This window comes from Anomalospiza imberbis, chromosome 11 (genome assembly GCF_031753505.1).
Source record: "Anomalospiza imberbis isolate Cuckoo-Finch-1a 21T00152 chromosome 11, ASM3175350v1, whole genome shotgun sequence".
Classification (NCBI taxonomy): Eukaryota; Metazoa; Chordata; class Aves; order Passeriformes; family Viduidae; genus Anomalospiza; species Anomalospiza imberbis.
Window position 1 is genome coordinate 14,060,518 of NC_089691.1, and position 16,278 is coordinate 14,076,795.

Consider the following 16,278-nt stretch of genomic DNA (forward strand, 5'->3'; position numbering starts at 1 on the left):
CAGCTCCCTTTGACTTATAAATTTGCTTTGGATTCTGCTGGTTTGTCCCAGCTCTGCATTCACCACCAACCCAATAAGCCCATTCTTGTCTTCTGAAGCTGCGGGAATACCCGGTGTTGGACTTAGCTCCCAACCCACAGTGTCTCTCTGTGTATGTCACCATGTCACCCGTAGCTGGGCTTTTTTAGGTGGTCTTCTAGCAGGTATCACACTGTACTGGTGCCACAAGCTGGTGCCAGTCAAGCCAGAGTCTGGCACGCAGGGCTTATTGGGCTGCACTGGAGTTCAGCTCTCTCCTGTCGCCTCTCGCCGTACGCGGGGCTGAGCACAGAACAGCCGCGATGACCCGATGTCACCGGGCTGAAGAGTACGGGCTCGGTGCTGAGAAGCTGCTCAGGAGGCGCTGCCGGCGGCTGAGAGCCGGGCCCGGTGCGTCCCCGCTGCGGCCTGGCGAGGCCCGGGGCTGCGCTCCGCTCCGCCGCCCTCCACGGCGCCAGGGGGCGCTGTCGGCGCCGGCCCCTGCCGGCGTCGCTCTGTCCCCGCCGTCGCGGGGCGGGCACGGCGGGTCCCTCCCGGCGGCCGTCGGGGCGCGCGTGCGCTCGGTGTGGCGGGGCGGGCACGCGGCGGGGCCATGGCGGACTATCTGATCAGCGGCGGCACCGGCTACGTGCCCGACGACGGGCTGACGGCGCAGCAGCTCTTCAGCTGCGGCGATGGGCTCACCTACAAGTGAGTGCGGCCGGCACGGGGGTGGGAGCGGGACCTGGGGCGCGGGGCCGCTGCGGTCGCTGACGCGTCTCCCCTCGTTACCCCGCAGCGATTTCCTCATCCTCCCGGGGTACATCGACTTCACGGCGGACCAGGTGGTGAGTGGCCGGGGCGGGGGAGCGGGCCGGGGGCCGGGCCGGGGGTTGCGCCGGTGCCGCCGCTCACCCGCCGCCGCCGCCTGCCTCCCCGCCAGGACCTGACCTCGGCGCTGACCAAGAGAATCACCCTGAAGACCCCGCTGGTCTCCTCGCCCATGGACACAGTCACCGAGGCCAGCATGGCCATCGCCATGGCGGTGAGTGCGGCCCCGCGGGCGGGTCCCCTGTGCCACCCTCACCGGGCCGGCGGGGCAGGAAACGCTGCCCTGGGCTCCCCGCAGCTCCTCGGGGCGAGGCCGGGCCCGGAGCTCCATCGGTGCCGGGCCCGGTGCTGCAGCCGGCTGGTGCGGTGTCTGCGGTGACTCACGGCCGCCTTTGTGTCCCCAGCTGACCGGAGGAATTGGGTTCATCCACCACAACTGCACCCCGGAGTTCCAGGCCAACGAAGTGCGGAAGGTGAAGGTGAGCGGCTGGAACGGCAGCGCCGAACCGTGCTGCCGCGGGGTCCTCTGTGGAGGTGGGCAGCGGGTCTGGCCTCGCTGAATGAGCTGTGTGAGGAGATTGCTGACGTGTGCTCCATCTTCGTGTTTCAGAGCTGTAGTGCCGCCAGGGTTGGCAGGCACAGCGCTCTTGTTGTGTACCAGGCACTGTCTGTGGTCAGCACTGTCTGTGAGTTCTCCTGGTGTGGGAATATTCCCCGTCATTTCAGGGAGGAGGTTAGCCTGGAGGCTCTCCGATTTTAACATTATTTGGGTGAGCCTTGTTGCTGGTTTGAGAGTCGTCCTGTTGGTGAGCCTGTGGCTAGGCTGGGTGATGGCAGACCCGTGTGAGTGGCTGCAGTTACCTGCAGGCACGTACTTCACTCCTCTCAGCCTGCCTGCTGGATCTGCTTCCTTTCAGAAATACGAGCAAGGATTCATCACAGATCCCGTGGTGCTGAGCCCCAATGACCGAGTGCGAGATGTGTTTGAAGCAAAAGCTCGTCATGGATTTTGTGGGATTCCCATCACGGACAATGGGAAGATGGGGGGCAAGCTGGTTGGGATCATCTCGTCCAGAGATATCGATTTCCTGAAAGAGTCAGAGCATGACCTGCCCCTCGGTGAGGTGAGAAGTGCTCACACCTGATGGGTGTGAACACTACCTTAGGAAGCCATGTGGCTTGTGATAAGGATAAGGGTGAGTGTGTGGCTGTGAGGGTGTTCTGCCAGTGGGAGGGAGCAGCTCCAGCTTAGCTCTGCAGATCTGTCTGTGAGTGTATTTCCAGGGGAGAGTGTCTTGCTCATTTGCACTCTGAGCAACTCCTGCAGTGCAGACCATGCAGTTTTATGTGAGTCAGGGGGGTTATCTTTTGGTGCTGTGGAAACTCACCCCTGCTTCACTAATTAATTGCTGGTGTTCGTGGCTGCTGCTGTAGTCCCACATGCTGGCACTGGCCAGCTTTGTAGCAGCTGTGCTCTGCCCAACAAACCCTCCAAGTGCTGAGCTTCCTTTTCTGGGCTGCCTTTCCCTGTATGCATCATGTGGATTAGTTGCTCTTTCAATAACCCCCTGAACTTGCGGGCTGGCCTTCATAATGCTTTGCTGTCAGACTCCCCTCGTGCAGGAGAACGTTCTGTGATTCCGGTTACACGAGCTGTGTAACTGGAGATCTGCGGTGCTGTCAGGTTACACCACCAGTGCCTCTTGGCCACGCTTTGCTCTTGGCTCACAAATATTTTTAGCTCTTGCTGACCAAACCTGGTGTCACATGCTGATCCCTGTTTGGTTTGAAATCAGCTACAAATACGTGATACAAGAGCCTTAAACTAGGAGTAGGTTATAAACGTGCACATGGCCCTTTGAAGCAATGCTGGCCATTCAGAGGAGCCAGATAAGAATCTTCCCTCATACTTTCTTTGGGTCATTCAGCACTGCAGGGCAGGAAACTTTCAACTGTCAGTGTCTGGTGCTTGTCCCTGTCACCAAGCAAGGCCAGGGGGAATGAATGGTTTCCTCAATCTTCTCTCCACTTGCAGTCCAGCAGTCGTTCTACTGAGCCATTCGTTGTCATCCACTTAAACACACAGGTCTCCTGTAGCATGGAAAGCACATGAATCCCACAAGCTTAGGAAGTGTCACCAGCCCTTGTTCTTGTAGGTGACTTTAACCTACCAGACATCTGCTGGGAACTTAATACAGCAGGAAAGAGGCAGTCCAGGAAGTTTTTGGAGTGTATGGAGGACAACTTTTTGTCACAGCTGGTGAGTGAGCGCACCAGGGGAGGGACTATATTAGATCTGTTGTTTGCAAATAGAGATGGGCTGGTGGGAGATGCGCTGGTTGGAGCCTGCTTGGGACATAGTGATCATGAAATTAGAGAGTTCTCGATATTTGGTGAAATGAGGAGGAACATCAGTAGGACTTTTACATTGGACTTACGGAGGGCAGACTTTGGCCTGTTTAGGAGACTTATTCAGAGAGTTCCTTGGGAAGCAGCCCTTGAAAACAAAGGAGTCCAGAAATCTTGAGGGCACAGGAACAGACTGTCCCTGTGTGCCGAAAGATGAGTCAACGAGGCAAACGTCCAACCTGGATGGGCAACAAGATTTTGAAGGAACTTGGGAATAAAAAGAGGATATTTCAGCTTTGGAAGGAGGGTCAGGTCTCTCAGGAAGTATTTAAAGGGGTTGCTAGGGCATGTAGGAAAAAAAATAGAGAGGCCAAAGCTCACTTCGAACTTAATTTGGCAACTTTTGTAAAGGATAATAAAAAATATTTTTACAGATATATATATGTGGCAAAAAGAGGAGTAAGACCAACTGTTGTTCTCTATTGGATGCAGAAGGGAACTCAGTAACTGCAGATGAGGAGAAGGTAGAAGTGCTGAACGCCTTCTTCGCCTCAGTCTTTAGTGGGAAGACGACTTGTCCGCAGGATAACTGTCCTCCTGGGTCGGCACATGGTGTCAGGGAGCAGAATGGGCCCCCTGTTATCCAGGAGGAGGCAGTCAGAACTGCCGAGCTGTTTGGATGTTCATAAATCTATGGGACCAGATGGGATCCACCCCAGGGTGATGAGGGAGCTGGAAGATGAGCTTGTGAAGCCATTCTCCATCATTTGCCAATAGTCCTGGCTCACTGGTGAGGTTCCTGATGACTGGAAGCTGGCCAAAGGAAATACAGCTTGGATATTAGGAAAAAGTTTTTTACAGAAGGAGTGATAACGCACTGGAATGGTCTGCCTGGGGAGGTGGTGGAGTCACCATCTCTGGATGCGTTTAATAAAAGACTGGATGTGGAACTCAGTGCCATGGTTTAATTGAGATTTTAGGGCATGGGTTGGACTCAATGATCTTGAAGGTCTCTTCCAACCCAGTGATTCTGTGGTATGTCTGTGATGCCTCAGGCTTATCTTGAGATGTGGGTTCTGTCACAGCATTTTGGATAGATGCAGGCATGGTCAGCCTCTTTCCGATGCAAAATGTCTGTTCTTATGGTAGAAATAACTAAAATGTTCCTTCTTTGTATGCAGCTGATTTACCTTCCTGAAGGGTTAGAGAATGTCCCTTTTAGCTTTGCCCAGCCTTCTCAAGTAACCTTTGGCCTGTGTCTATAGTGGTCTTACTCCATGGGGACTTGATGATCACAGAATGCTGTGGTTGAAAAGGGACTTGGAGGTCTCTTGTCAAGCCACCTGCTCAAGGCGCGTTGAGCTGGAGGAGGTTTTGTGGGGCTGTGTCTAAATCTCCAGTGATGGAGATTTCATTATCTCTCTTGAGTTGCTCTCCCAGTGGGAGACCAGTGTTGTGATGAAAGCTACCATACCAGGTCAGATGTTCCCCACTGTCCAGCACTGCCCTTTGCTTTCCGCCGTGTTTTGGTGCTTGTTTGTCAGAGTGAGTATGGGTGAGCATATTTGGATTGACGCAACTCCTGTGCCCCACTGACCTTACCAGCAGCAGCAGTGGGTTATTCTGGGCAGAGCCCTTCCAGGGCTTAGGGACTGCAGATGCTGCCTGAAAACAAGATTGAGGGCACCATTTCTGCCAGAACAGCATGAGACTCCGAAGGTGTCTCCAGCCCTTATTTGCATGTGCTCCAATGAAAGGGAGAGCTGTTAGGGTGATAGCCCAAATAAGGGTCATCTGAGAGTTGTCCCTTGTTTCCAGGTGCTTTCACTTGTCTTCCCAAGGCCCTCTGCCATCTCCTGTTTTCAGTGCACTAATGGGCTTGGGGCCTGATGCCAGTGCCCGCATGGGGACAGCACACTGGAGGCTTTTCCTGTGTGCTCTGGAGGCGTGTTGCTGTGCTGTGGGCTCTTTGTGGAGCACTCCCGCACGGCCGCTGTGGAGCATTTCACGTGGGCAGGGAGGTTTGGTATTTTCAGATCAGTTCTTGTGACTTTTTATCTTCTCCCACCCACTAGATTATGACAAAGCGGGAGGATCTTGTTGTGGCCCCAGCTGGCGTAATGTTGAAAGAAGCAAATGAAATTCTGCAAAGGAGTAAAAAAGGTACCTGTGACCATCTGTGGCACGAGGGAGAGCCGTGGAAGCACTGGGCCGGGGCAGCAGTGGGTGAATGTGGGCACACAGTCCCTGTGTGGGTCAAACATGGGAGACAACGGTGAGCACAGTGCCCACAGCCCTCTGCTGGGGTACAGAGTTCACATGCCTTCGTCTCAAATGTGTTTGGATATTTGGAGTTGAGCGATTCTTGGCAGCCCAGTGTTCAGCTGTCTAGCCACATGTCTTTGATTTTCTGGCCTGACCCTTGCATTTCAGTGCTCAGTTCAGCTCTCTTAGGGTTTAGTAGTTTGACTTTTAATAGGGTGTTGTGTGTCTAATTATTTAAAAATGCACACGTTTTCTATGGTTGATGTAAAAATACTGAGTTCTTCTCCAGTCCTACAAACTCCTTTCTCTGTTTCTCAAGCCAGGGCTGCTGGCATCCATGGCCAAGCAAGATTTGGTAACACATCTGAGTCTCCATCTTGTAGCAGTTTTTTCCTGCCCGCTGCCTCCCGGTCTGCTGCGCTGCTCTGAGCTAATGTCTGTGTCTCCTGCAGAAATCTGCAGTAATGTTCTTTCTGTCTGTTTCCAGGCAAGCTGCCAATTGTTAATGAAGATGACGAGCTGGTGGCTATCATTGCCCGCACTGATCTCAAGAAGAACAGGGACTACCCTCTGGCTTCTAAGGACTCCAAGAAGCAGCTGCTCTGTGGTGCCGCTATCGGGACCCATGAGGATGACAAGTACCGGCTGGACCTGCTGGTGCAGGCTGGCGTGGACGCCGTCGTGCTGGTGAGCACCCACGGGGGACCCATGGGCCCTGTTGTGTCAGCCTGGGACACTGGAGGTTGAGTTCCCAGGCTGGATGAACGTCGCTGTCTTTGTCACAGGCCTTTCTGTGTTAGAATATGGCAGTTTGTTGACCTCTCAGTCTTGTTCAGGTTAGAATCCTCAGATTGGAGGGATTCCTCTTCCCTGGAGACTTATGTGATCTGAAGGAGTTCACAGGGTGCATTGAAGCCCTGAAGGCTGTGAAGAGAAATAATGTCAGTTAATACAGAATCTTCTACAAATACCTCTTCCACTCTGCCACCAGCCTCTCTGATGTTCCTGACTAGTTTTCAATATTCAGCTTCTTATTAGTTTCCTTCATCCCTTTGGTGTTTGTTCCTGTGTTACTCTCTTACTGATGTTCAGGAGTGATCAGTGAGCCCAGAGCTGCTCTGCTGGTCTCCCTTTCTGGCCTGTAAACTTTCAGGCACAGTTGTCACTGCCTGTATTTGCACATGGTTTTCTCATCGACTGTTATACTGTGAGTCTGCTGTGCTCTGAGGGCATGGCTGTGCAGTGGGAAATGTTTAACAAACATCATTTGACTGGGTCACAGAGATTGGCAGGGACTGAGTGCTCAGTGCTCGACATCTGGTATTTGAGCTGCTCTGCTGCACAGCAGGGAGGTGCATCCCCCACCAGCCCTGCTGGATTTCACAAGGAACATTCTCCATTTCACCTGTAGTTTGAGACAGGGCTGACAGTGTCCTGCTGATAGAGCCAGATGGTTCTTATCCACAGCCAGATGTTCTGCTTGTTGCCTTCTGTAGAAGCTACAGGATTAAACCTGAAGGATATTACTGAAGTCTTTACAATATACTTCCCTTTTGCGGGGAAGTACATTCCTGTCTTGGCAGCAGCTTCTCCTGGGGTTCTGTGCCCAGTTTGGGGAGTCATTTTGCCCATTACTCAGCTTCGCAGAGACCCCAGCAAGCAGAGTGAAAATCTGAAACTTTTCTGAAGCTGCATTTGCAATCTGCAGAAATTCTGGTTGAAACTAATATTCTTTCTGTTGCAGGATTCCTCTCAGGGGAATTCCATCTTCCAGATCAATATGATAAAATACATTAAGGAGAAATATCCCAACCTACAAGTTATTGGAGGAAACGGTAGGCGTGTGTTGAAGACTCTTGTCTTTAAATGATATTTGTTTCTTTGACTTAGAGGGAGCTGCAGGGATGTGAATGAAACGGCCATCTTGGTAAATTTCTATGAGCTTAAATTGGTTTCCTCTGACTTGTGGAATGGAGCAAGACCACTGTAGACACAGGGCAGTACCTTACTGCTGCAGATACTTAGAAACCTTTGTTCTGCAGCACAGCGTGTTACAGTCCTCTGTAGCACATTACACATTAGCTTATTTTACACACCAGTTTAAAATTTTGCTTAATAAGGAATATTGCTTGATGTGGAAATCTAGTGGCAATTTTCCCTGCCTCTTGACAGCAGAGCCCAGTGGTTCTTGTCTTTACCTGATGCTGCTGTTACCCTGTACTCTGCCCTCCCTACCTCGTGTGGCCCAGAGAGTGCTTGCGATCATGCCATGACTTCTGCTGCCTCAGCCTTTGGGTAGAAGTGTGTTGCAGAATAGCCTAAAGGGGCATTGTCACCTCACCCACTGTGGCAGCTGGAGCAGAAACTCGCTGCTCCTCCCAGATAGGCCTGGCTCTGGCACAGGCTGTTGCCCTGGGCGGGGGTGTTGGCAGCCATGGGGAACCTCCAGGGCAGAGAAGTGTTGTTTGCAAATGTGCTTGTCTGTTTTCAAACCGATTTTTGCTCCCCACAGTGGTGACTGCCGCTCAGGCCAAGAACCTCATTGACGCGGGGGTTGATGCCCTGAGGGTCGGGATGGGCAGTGGCTCCATCTGCATCACACAGGAAGGTGAGAGGGATCAGCGCTTCCTAAATAGGCTGAAGACACGTGTTTAGTAGAAATTCCCTGCTGAAAAGCAGCATGGCTGGGATGGAATTCTCCCGTTGTGAGGGCAGTGTCCTTCAGGAAGACGTCTTTCACCCCCTTTGTCCAGGACTTCCAACCTTTGGGGTGGCAGCAGCAGCAAAGGCATTTCCCAGGACTGACCGAGACTGAGTAGAGCCGGTGTGGCAGATGGTGGCTTTGCCCGAGGGGAGCTCTTGGCTCGGTGTGGAATGGGGCTGGCAGGCAGCTCTGCAGGGAGAGAGGCTTACTGGATCCCCGGTGCTGGTGGGTGAAGTGCCCTGGGCTGTCCATGCTCCCTTTCCCTCTGGCAACAGAGTGCTTGATGCTTGAGTATTGATCTGGGCTCGATGCCTTTGCAATTTCCAGGCCAAAATGGGATTTCTTGCTTTTGTCTCTGCAGTTAGATAGAGCTTGTGTGGGGCAGCGGCTGTGCCACCCTGAACTAAAAGACAAGAGGGACATACCCCAGGGCCTGAAGAAAGTCTGTCTTGAGGACAGACTCAGTCCTTGTGTGTTGAACCTCAGGTAGGGCACAGAGTGGTGGTGCAGCAAGGCGCTGCAGTCCACGAGCACAGCCCCTCGCTGCTTTGGTCCTTGGTCTGTGCCACGGGAGGCAGCAAGTGAGCAGCTGCTTGGCTGTAGGAGCTGTATTAGCTCTGCCCTTTCCAGCATGGAGCCTGTGAGCAGCCCTGGACCTGTGCTGTGTTCCTGTTTGCCTGGCTGCAGGGGGCTCCCAGTCAGGGCAGTCTGTCTCAGGTCAGCTTTCTAAGGAGGGAGGAGTATCCTTGGGCTAACACTTCATAGCCAGAGCAGAGCCAGGACACAGATGTCCTACCCTGGCTCTGAGGCAAAGGCATGCTCGGATCTGCCGAGTGCTGGATGTCCCTGGGGTTCCTCCAGCTGCCCCGGGAATGGGGTTGGGTGCTGGTTTTGGTGAAGGTGTAGAGCAGAGGTAGAATGTGGCACTTCACAGGAGATGTGGTTGCAGAACTCTTGCTTGCAGCTCCCCAGGTTTTTGGTCCTGTTATGGGCAAGAACTCTGGGTTTTTGGGATAGAGGTCACCTCTCTGGGTGGCTGCTGGGGTAGGGCGAGCATGCGCTGTGCACAGCTGGGCCTGGCTGCCTTGGATCTGGCCTCTGGCTTGGCTCAGGATAGGAAGGGTCAGCAAAGTCAGCTCTGTCCCACACCGTATGCTCTGCCCAGTAGCAGGTCACTTCTGGGGTCCTTTGTTCTGCTGCTGTTCTTCTGTCTCTAAAATGTGTGTGTTTGTTTTTATTTAGCTGCTCCAAAGATCCCTCCAGACCTAAAGTCCCACAGCCCCAAATGCCCTTCTACTGTCACGGGCACCTATAGTAAGTCACTTGCCCTGTTCCCAACCCTAATTATGTGTCTTGAAGCAGGACCCTGATTTGGCTGCACATGGCCCTACTGCTTGTTTGAGAATAATTTAGCTGTAGATGCACTTGGGGTTTTGTGGCTTTGGATACTGGTTTTGAATCTGAAATGAAATCTGAGAAGCCTTTCTGATTTCGTAAAGCAGAATCTGAACTGTCCAAGCTGAGGGAACTCAGGCCTGCCCTCTCTCCACTCCAAAATCCAGTTAGGAGCCTGACTGCACCTTCTGGATCCCTAGCCAGGCATACTCCTGCTGATCCAGTACTGGGAGGTGATCCCTGAGCAGTTCTTAATTGGGCTCAAAATGTAGCCCTACTTCTGGGGAAGTTGTGCACTGGCCAGGCTTCCCATGGAGCTGGCTCCCCTGAGTTACAGAGGGACTTCACTGCACATGGCCATCTTGGCAGCTGTGTGCCGTCTTTTCCCCACCAAGTCTTGTGGAGAGAAGGGGCTTTTGCCTGCCCAGCACAGGGTGCAGTGTTCTCTGCTCTGATGCTCTGACCAAGCAGCCCCTGCAAGGCAAGCCTTAGGCTTTGTCCTTTCTCCTAGTTCTGACACACCTCAAAGGAAGAGGTTTACTCTTGCAGATCCTGGAAGATTTTCTCTAGCAGATGATTTTGTAGGGCCACCCTTTGCCAATATACTAAAAGGGACAAACCCTTACCCTGACGGTGTGATGTGTGTGTGTGCTCAGAACCCTGCTTGGGAAGCCTGCGCTCCGGGGCTGTGGCACTGGGCACTGGGACAGTTGGAGAGGCACGATGCTCCCAGGGGCCCTGAGCCAAGCTGTGCCTTAAAAGGGCTGGTCTCTGTGGTTGTGCTTGAGAGGTTTCTGCAGGCCCTGCACTGTCTATGGCACACTTCCATAGACCCTGGACTCAAAACCCTTCGGAAATGGGTGTTTCTCTCCACAGAGCTCTTCCACGGCAGCGTTTTGCAGCTGCACTGTGGCCTTCAGCAGTGCAGAACTGCAAGATCATCTCTTCAAGGGCATTGATAACAAAGCTGGCAGCCTGTCCCTGGCTGGCTGAGCCTGAGCTGAACACTGGGGTCTGATTAAATTTAGTTCTGTCACAATCTCAGCCTGGAGTCTGGCTGTCCTCCCTCAGCAGCTGCTGCAGAGTGCTGGGAGTAGAGAAATTGTAGCCTCCTGGCCCCTGCAGGCCTCTGCCAGGGATGTGCTGCCAGCACTGCTGCCATGCAGGCTGAACCACACCTGCAGTTCACACTCCAGAGTACTAATACTGTATGGCCTTAATCTTGCCCAGTTTATGGGACTAACCATGACTGAAGAAAAGACTTCCAGTTGATGTTGGGGAAGGGACGTCTCCCTGAGAGAAGCTTATCTCAGTGTTCTTGCATGCCTGTGGCTGACAAACGTGTTACAAGACATGCCTTGTGCTGGTTTTCCTCACATAACAGGAAGCTTCTTAACTGCTACCAACTGGGAAGAACAAGTAAATCCAAAACTAATACCTCTCTCCTCATGGGGCAGCTGAACTTGATGGAACCCTTGCTACATTGCAGGGCAGGAACATAAATTATTACCAAACCATTCTGCCTGTTTCCTTTTCCACTGCTGCATGTGTGTTTGTGTGTATATGCAGACCTGTATGCATAGATATATTTATATCTATAGCATATACAGGCATATGAGCTCTCTCTCCCAGCCAACTGCCTTTCCATTCAAGAGGCACATCGTACAGATGCTGGGTACATGGACAAGGGGTCTGGCAGTGCCGGGAGAGCCAGCAGTGGGACGTGGCTACATGCCAGGGATGCTTTGGAGAGGGGCTTTTGGAGTTTGCTTTATTTCCTTCCCAAGTTCTCCACATGTCTGCTGTGCACAAGGATTGAGCCACGAGTCTCATCTGATCCCAGGCATCCAATCAAAGACCCCAGTCCGGAGGTCACTCACAGCTTTTTGGAGCCAAGGGCAGTGAGGACGTCTCAGCAGGCATCTCCCGGGCATCTGCTTCTCTTGGATTCAGCCTAGGGAAGGAGCATCCAGGGATTTGTGCGTTCTGAGTGCTGGAGCATGTGTGTGCTGGAAGCCTGCAGGAGCCTGCTGGGACGGGGAAGTGCTGCTGCGTGGAGCTGACCCTGTGTGCGCTCTGTCCCGCAGTGCTGGCGTGCGGCCGTCCCCAGGCCACGGCGGTGTACAAGGTGTCCGAGTACGCCAGGAGGTTCGGCGTCCCTGTGATCGCTGACGGAGGGATCCAGACGGTTGGACACATCGCCAAGGCCCTGGCACTTGGGGCCTCCACAGGTGAGCCCCCAGGGAATCTCCTAGGAGGTATTTCCATATGGCATCACACTGGGCGTGAGGGCCTTTACCTGCAGGTGGCTGGGGGCACGGGGACTGCAGCCAGCGCTGTACCCAGGAACCCTGAGGGATTTTGCAGTACTGCCACTGCTGCTGATGTGCTGTTCCTGGTGATATCTTGTGCCAGTGATGATGGGCTCTCTCCTGGCTGCCACCACGGAGGCCCCAGGCGAGTACTTCTTCTCGGATGGCATCAGGCTGAAGAAATACCGCGGCATGGGGTCCCTAGATGCCATGGACAAGAACTTGGGCAGCCAGAATCGGTATTTCAGGTCAGAGATGGTGCTTTGGGGCAGCAGATCAAGCTTTTGGGGTTTCTCTGCTTCACAAATATTCTTGATTTGTGCTTTCATGCAGTGAGACAGACAAAATTAAAGTGGCCCAGGGGGTCTCCGGTGCAGTGCAAGACAAGGGCTCTATCCATAAATTCATTCCATACCTAATTGCTGGGATCCAGCATTCCTGCCAGGATATCGGTGCCAAGAGCCTGACCCAAGTCCGGTGAGTGCTTCCCCATGCCTGTGCTCTGGTTAGGTCATGGTGCTGCTGTCTGGGGTCCCTGTGCAGCTGTACTCAAGCTGTGGTGTGTTCTGCATAATGTGTAGCTATCTCCCCTCATCTCCACTGGGCACTGCATCATGGATCTGCCAGCCCCAGGGACACAGGAGTGTGGTCTCTTGTGGGATATTCAGCTGGCTGGGCTCAAAATGTTGGGATTACATTACCCAGTCTGGTTCCTGGGAGCACAGCAAAGACCATTCTGGCCACAGCTGGAGGAACCAGTGACCCTCATCCCAGATGTTCCAGCTGAGCATGTGCCAGAGCACTGTCTTCCCTGGACTCTGCCTGGCTTGTGACAGGTGTCCTTCCCCCTCAGAGCCATGATGTACTCGGGAGAGCTGAAATTTGAGAAGAGGACAACGTCTGCTCAGGTTGAAGGAGGGGTGCATGGCCTCCACTCGTAAGTGTTTCTTGTCAGCCTGGGGGAGTATTGGGGGTGAGGAACAGCCACCCTGTACCTCAGCTGCCATGCCCTAGGCTTGGTGTGCCGTTCATTGGCTTGCCCTGACACCACACAGCCGGGCCAGGCCGTGGCCTGTCAGGGTGCTGAGGCTGTTCCCCTCCCCGGGCTGGCAGGATCTGTTCTATACTGCACCTTTGTCCCTGCCCTGAGTGAGGTGGGTCAGTAAAGGGGCTCCCTGGTGCTGCTTCCCTTGCAGGTACGAGAAGCGCCTCTTCTGAGAGATGTGTCTGTCCTTGTGCCACTCAGCCCTGCGCCGCTGCGCGCGGGAGCTGCTCTTGCTGCAGAAGTGCCATTACTCTGGACTGCGTGGAGCTCCTGCTGTCCCTTGGCTGCTTTCTGACCACCCGCGGGGCCCGCCTTCCACCCAGGAGCCGTGATCCTGGGCTGGAGCCTTGCACGTGTTGGCCATGTTTTACAATAAAAAAATGAAAATATGTGCAGTTGCTGTCAGCCTGGAGCCCCTCTTCCTTCTTTACCTCCCTTGCTCTCCATCCTTGGCTCTGTCCCTTGCTTCCCACACTGTCAGAGGCTGCTGATAATCCCAGAAGGAACTGCTTGCATGTGAAGGGCAACAGGGAGGGGAGAGCCCTGAGACAGGGCTGAGTGGGTAACACAGTGTGGCTTCTTTAAAAATCCTTCCTGAGAGCAGAAAACAAGGGCTGGATTGCTGGGTAAGAAAGCAAACGGTTTTACGTTGCCATTATCTCCTGCTGGGAACCCAGCTGTGGCAGCAGCCAGGGTGCTGCAGGCCCCCATTCCTGGTCCAACTGCTGCATTCTTCCTCTAAACCTCTTTGTTGCCACACCTCCAGGCCCAGTGGCTGCACCCCCTTGGGTTGTTCACTGTGGATTACCTGCCCAGGCTCCAACAGAGCAATTGTTTGCTGGAAGGTGGGCAATGCACTGGGAGGGACACAAGTTTATGAAGGAGCTGGTCTGCATTTCCGAGGCCTGGGCAGTGCAAACTTCGCTGGCTTGGCAGGTTTACCTGTGCTTGCAATGCCAGGAGCCAAGAAGTATTTTACACCTGTACCAGTTGTACATGTTCCACACATCACTCCTGCTGAAGAGTGTGTGTTTACCATCAGTGGTTTGGGGATGTCAAATTTGATTTATACACTAAAACCAGAGCCTTGACTACAATGCCATGGTGTTGGTGTCACACACTCATTAAGACACTTGCTAAGCAAAGCCACCCTAACCTTGCAGCTGCATCCCCTGCCTTTGCCTGCCAAGGTGGCAGAGTTCAGGCCACGAGACTTCCATTAGGTACATGTACTCTCTTCCCCAGGGGTGACATCCTCAACTATGAACCATCCAGTTCAGGACACGGACCCTTTCCAAGTCCCCTGCTGGAGCTTGAGCCTTCAGTGAAAGGGGGTGCAGCACCCTTGGACCAACACTGCCCAAGGGACATCTGTGCTGGGGTGGCATAAAGCTCCACTGGAGTGCCCAAGCCAGGCCAGCACCAGTTGGGACGCACTAGTTGCTGGTGCTGGCTGTGCTCAGGAAGCTGCTGGCACATGGCATCCCACCACCACACATGCTGCCCAGTGCCCAAGATGAGCACATGCCCCATCAATCTGTTACAGCCTCAATGTGCAGTGCATTAACCACCACACAATTTCTTGTACTTCCCATTCACATATATTTTCCTCCAGATGTGCCTGGGGATGTACAGCTCACCCCACCAGCCTTCATCCTCCCTCAGGTGAAGCTTCTTGCTGCCAAGTTGTGGGGCATGACCTTGGCAGGGCTGTGGGAGCAGTGCCACCAGCAAAGCCTTGTGCTGTGCCCCACAGTCTCCAGCCCAGACTGGGCAGGGAGGCCAGGAAACCAAGGACTGCAGGGAAGAGCTAAGCCCGTGTATTTCACAAGCCCTCCTGTGTGCAGAGCCATCAGTTCACTACGGAGCGTTTCTCAGCTGGGGGCAGTGACCGTCGGGGGCTTCAGGCAGGCAGGGGAAGCACCACGCAGCCCATGGGCATGGCAGGCAGTGCCTACACCCCGTAGGTGCCCCGTGGGGGGATGAGCCCAGCAGCCACCACGCGCCTTTCATTCATTAGGAAGTTGAAAGTTGCACATGCATTCGCCTGTGAATAGAAAAAGGAGTGAGTGAAGCTCCGGCCATCAGAAAGAAGACTCGGCCCTTCCCCACACGGCACATGATCCCCTCCCTCCCTCCTTCCCTTTCAATGGGGTGCTGCCTGTGCTCACCCTTACCGTGTCCTGCACCTCCACACCAATCCCGCACTCTCGCATCTGCTTCAGCGTGGCGGGGTGGAGCCGCTCCACCCTGTCCCCTGTGCCCAGCACCAGGATCTCTGCAACCAGGGCAAGAGAAGGGTGGGCAGGGCAACATTCGAGCTGCCTCGGCCCAGACCTGCCCCTCCTGTAGGTACCAGTGGCTCCCGCACAGCCACCTCGACAGGAGCCCCAAGGGGGGCAGCCCGCGCCCCTCCTGCCCCGCGTACCTATCTGGGGCTCCAGCAGCCGGAACAGCGACAGACTCTCGTGCGAGATGTCCCGGTGGGAGCCAACCTGCGGGGACACGGCAGGCGTTGAGGGGAGCTGCCCCCGGCGCGCGGGGGCGACCGGCAGCCCCCGCCCCGCCGCCGGGCACTCACGTTCCACTGGAGGATGCTGCGGGGCAGGACGGCGCAGGGCCCCACCACCAGGTCTCCGCTGATGGTGAAGCCGCGGGTGCTGTAGCCCTGGATGAACATGATGTTGGGGGACTCCGGCTCCAGCACCATCACCCGCGTCCGCTGGTACATCTCATCATCCGCCGGAGTGAGTCGGTGACCCCGGCACGGCGCTCTGCGGGAAGAGCGAGCAGCTGAGACACGTGGGACCCACGGACATCTCCCGGACGCCCTACGGCATCCTACAGGCACCTGCCCCGGTCGCAGGGCAGCCGCGGTGCCGGTCGCGGTGCCGGTACCTGGCCGCCGCCCGCCCGACCGCCGGCACGAGCCGCCGCAGCGCCGCCATGGCCGCCACACCGCCGGAACCGCCGAGCGGCCCCGCCCCCGCCGCTACCGCCCCCCGGCGGCCGAGGTCGGGACAGCGGCACCGGGGGAGCGGGACCGGACCGGGGCTCCCGGGGAGCCCTCGGGGTCCCCGCAACCGGGGTCCTGAGGGACCGGAGGGCAGCGACACTCGCACACCCGCTGCCTCCGGGCCCGGCGCGCCCCGACCTGCAGAGCCCAGGTGGGCGCCGGAGCGAAACCGAAAGCGGCCGGCGGCGGGGCGGGAGCGGCACGGCGGGAGCGGGTGCGGGGTGTCCCGCTGAAGCCTCCCCGACTCCTCCGCCCCGACCCCGCCGCCGAGAGGGGCTGCGGACCGGCCCGGGCTGCTGTGCCGAAGGCTGCGGGGCCGGAGGTGAGAGGGGAGCGGGCGGCT

At 55.3% G+C, this 16,278-nt stretch overlaps 2 protein-coding genes across 5 annotated transcripts; one reads left to right on the plus strand and one right to left on the minus strand.

Annotated features, from left to right (window-relative positions):
* Positions 1-534: 534 nt before the first annotated feature.
* On the plus strand, positions 535-13,324 carry IMPDH2 (inosine monophosphate dehydrogenase 2). 4 transcript variants are annotated; one of them, XM_068202052.1, is made up of 15 exons: positions 535-729; positions 818-866; positions 962-1,063; positions 1,254-1,328; positions 1,767-1,973; positions 5,274-5,361; positions 5,951-6,150; positions 7,208-7,298; positions 7,976-8,071; positions 9,410-9,481; positions 11,650-11,793; positions 11,978-12,122; positions 12,208-12,351; positions 12,728-12,838; positions 13,096-13,324. In XM_068202052.1, the coding sequence occupies exons 1-14, from the start codon at positions 632-634 to the stop codon at positions 12,813-12,815; spliced, it is 1,599 nt and encodes a 532-aa protein (XP_068058153.1). In that variant the 5' UTR covers positions 535-631; the 3' UTR covers positions 12,816-12,838; positions 13,096-13,324. The 4 variants fall into 4 exon arrangements, with proteins under 4 accessions (XP_068058153.1, XP_068058152.1, XP_068058154.1 ...); XM_068202051.1 differs by having other exon boundaries at positions 12,728-12,811; positions 13,071-13,324; XM_068202053.1 differs by lacking the exon at positions 9,410-9,481 and having other exon boundaries at positions 12,728-12,811; positions 13,071-13,324.
* A 1,400-nt stretch (positions 13,325-14,724) lies between these two features.
* Positions 14,725-15,919, minus strand: NDUFAF3 (NADH:ubiquinone oxidoreductase complex assembly factor 3). Its single transcript, XM_068202080.1, has 5 exons — positions 15,818-15,919; positions 15,501-15,693; positions 15,348-15,414; positions 15,097-15,197; positions 14,725-14,966 (listed from the first exon to the last, which is right to left on the minus strand). The coding sequence occupies exons 1-5, from the start codon at positions 15,865-15,867 to the stop codon at positions 14,874-14,876; spliced, it is 504 nt and encodes a 167-aa protein (XP_068058181.1). The 5' UTR covers positions 15,868-15,919; the 3' UTR covers positions 14,725-14,873.
* Positions 15,920-16,278: the final 359 nt, after the last annotated feature.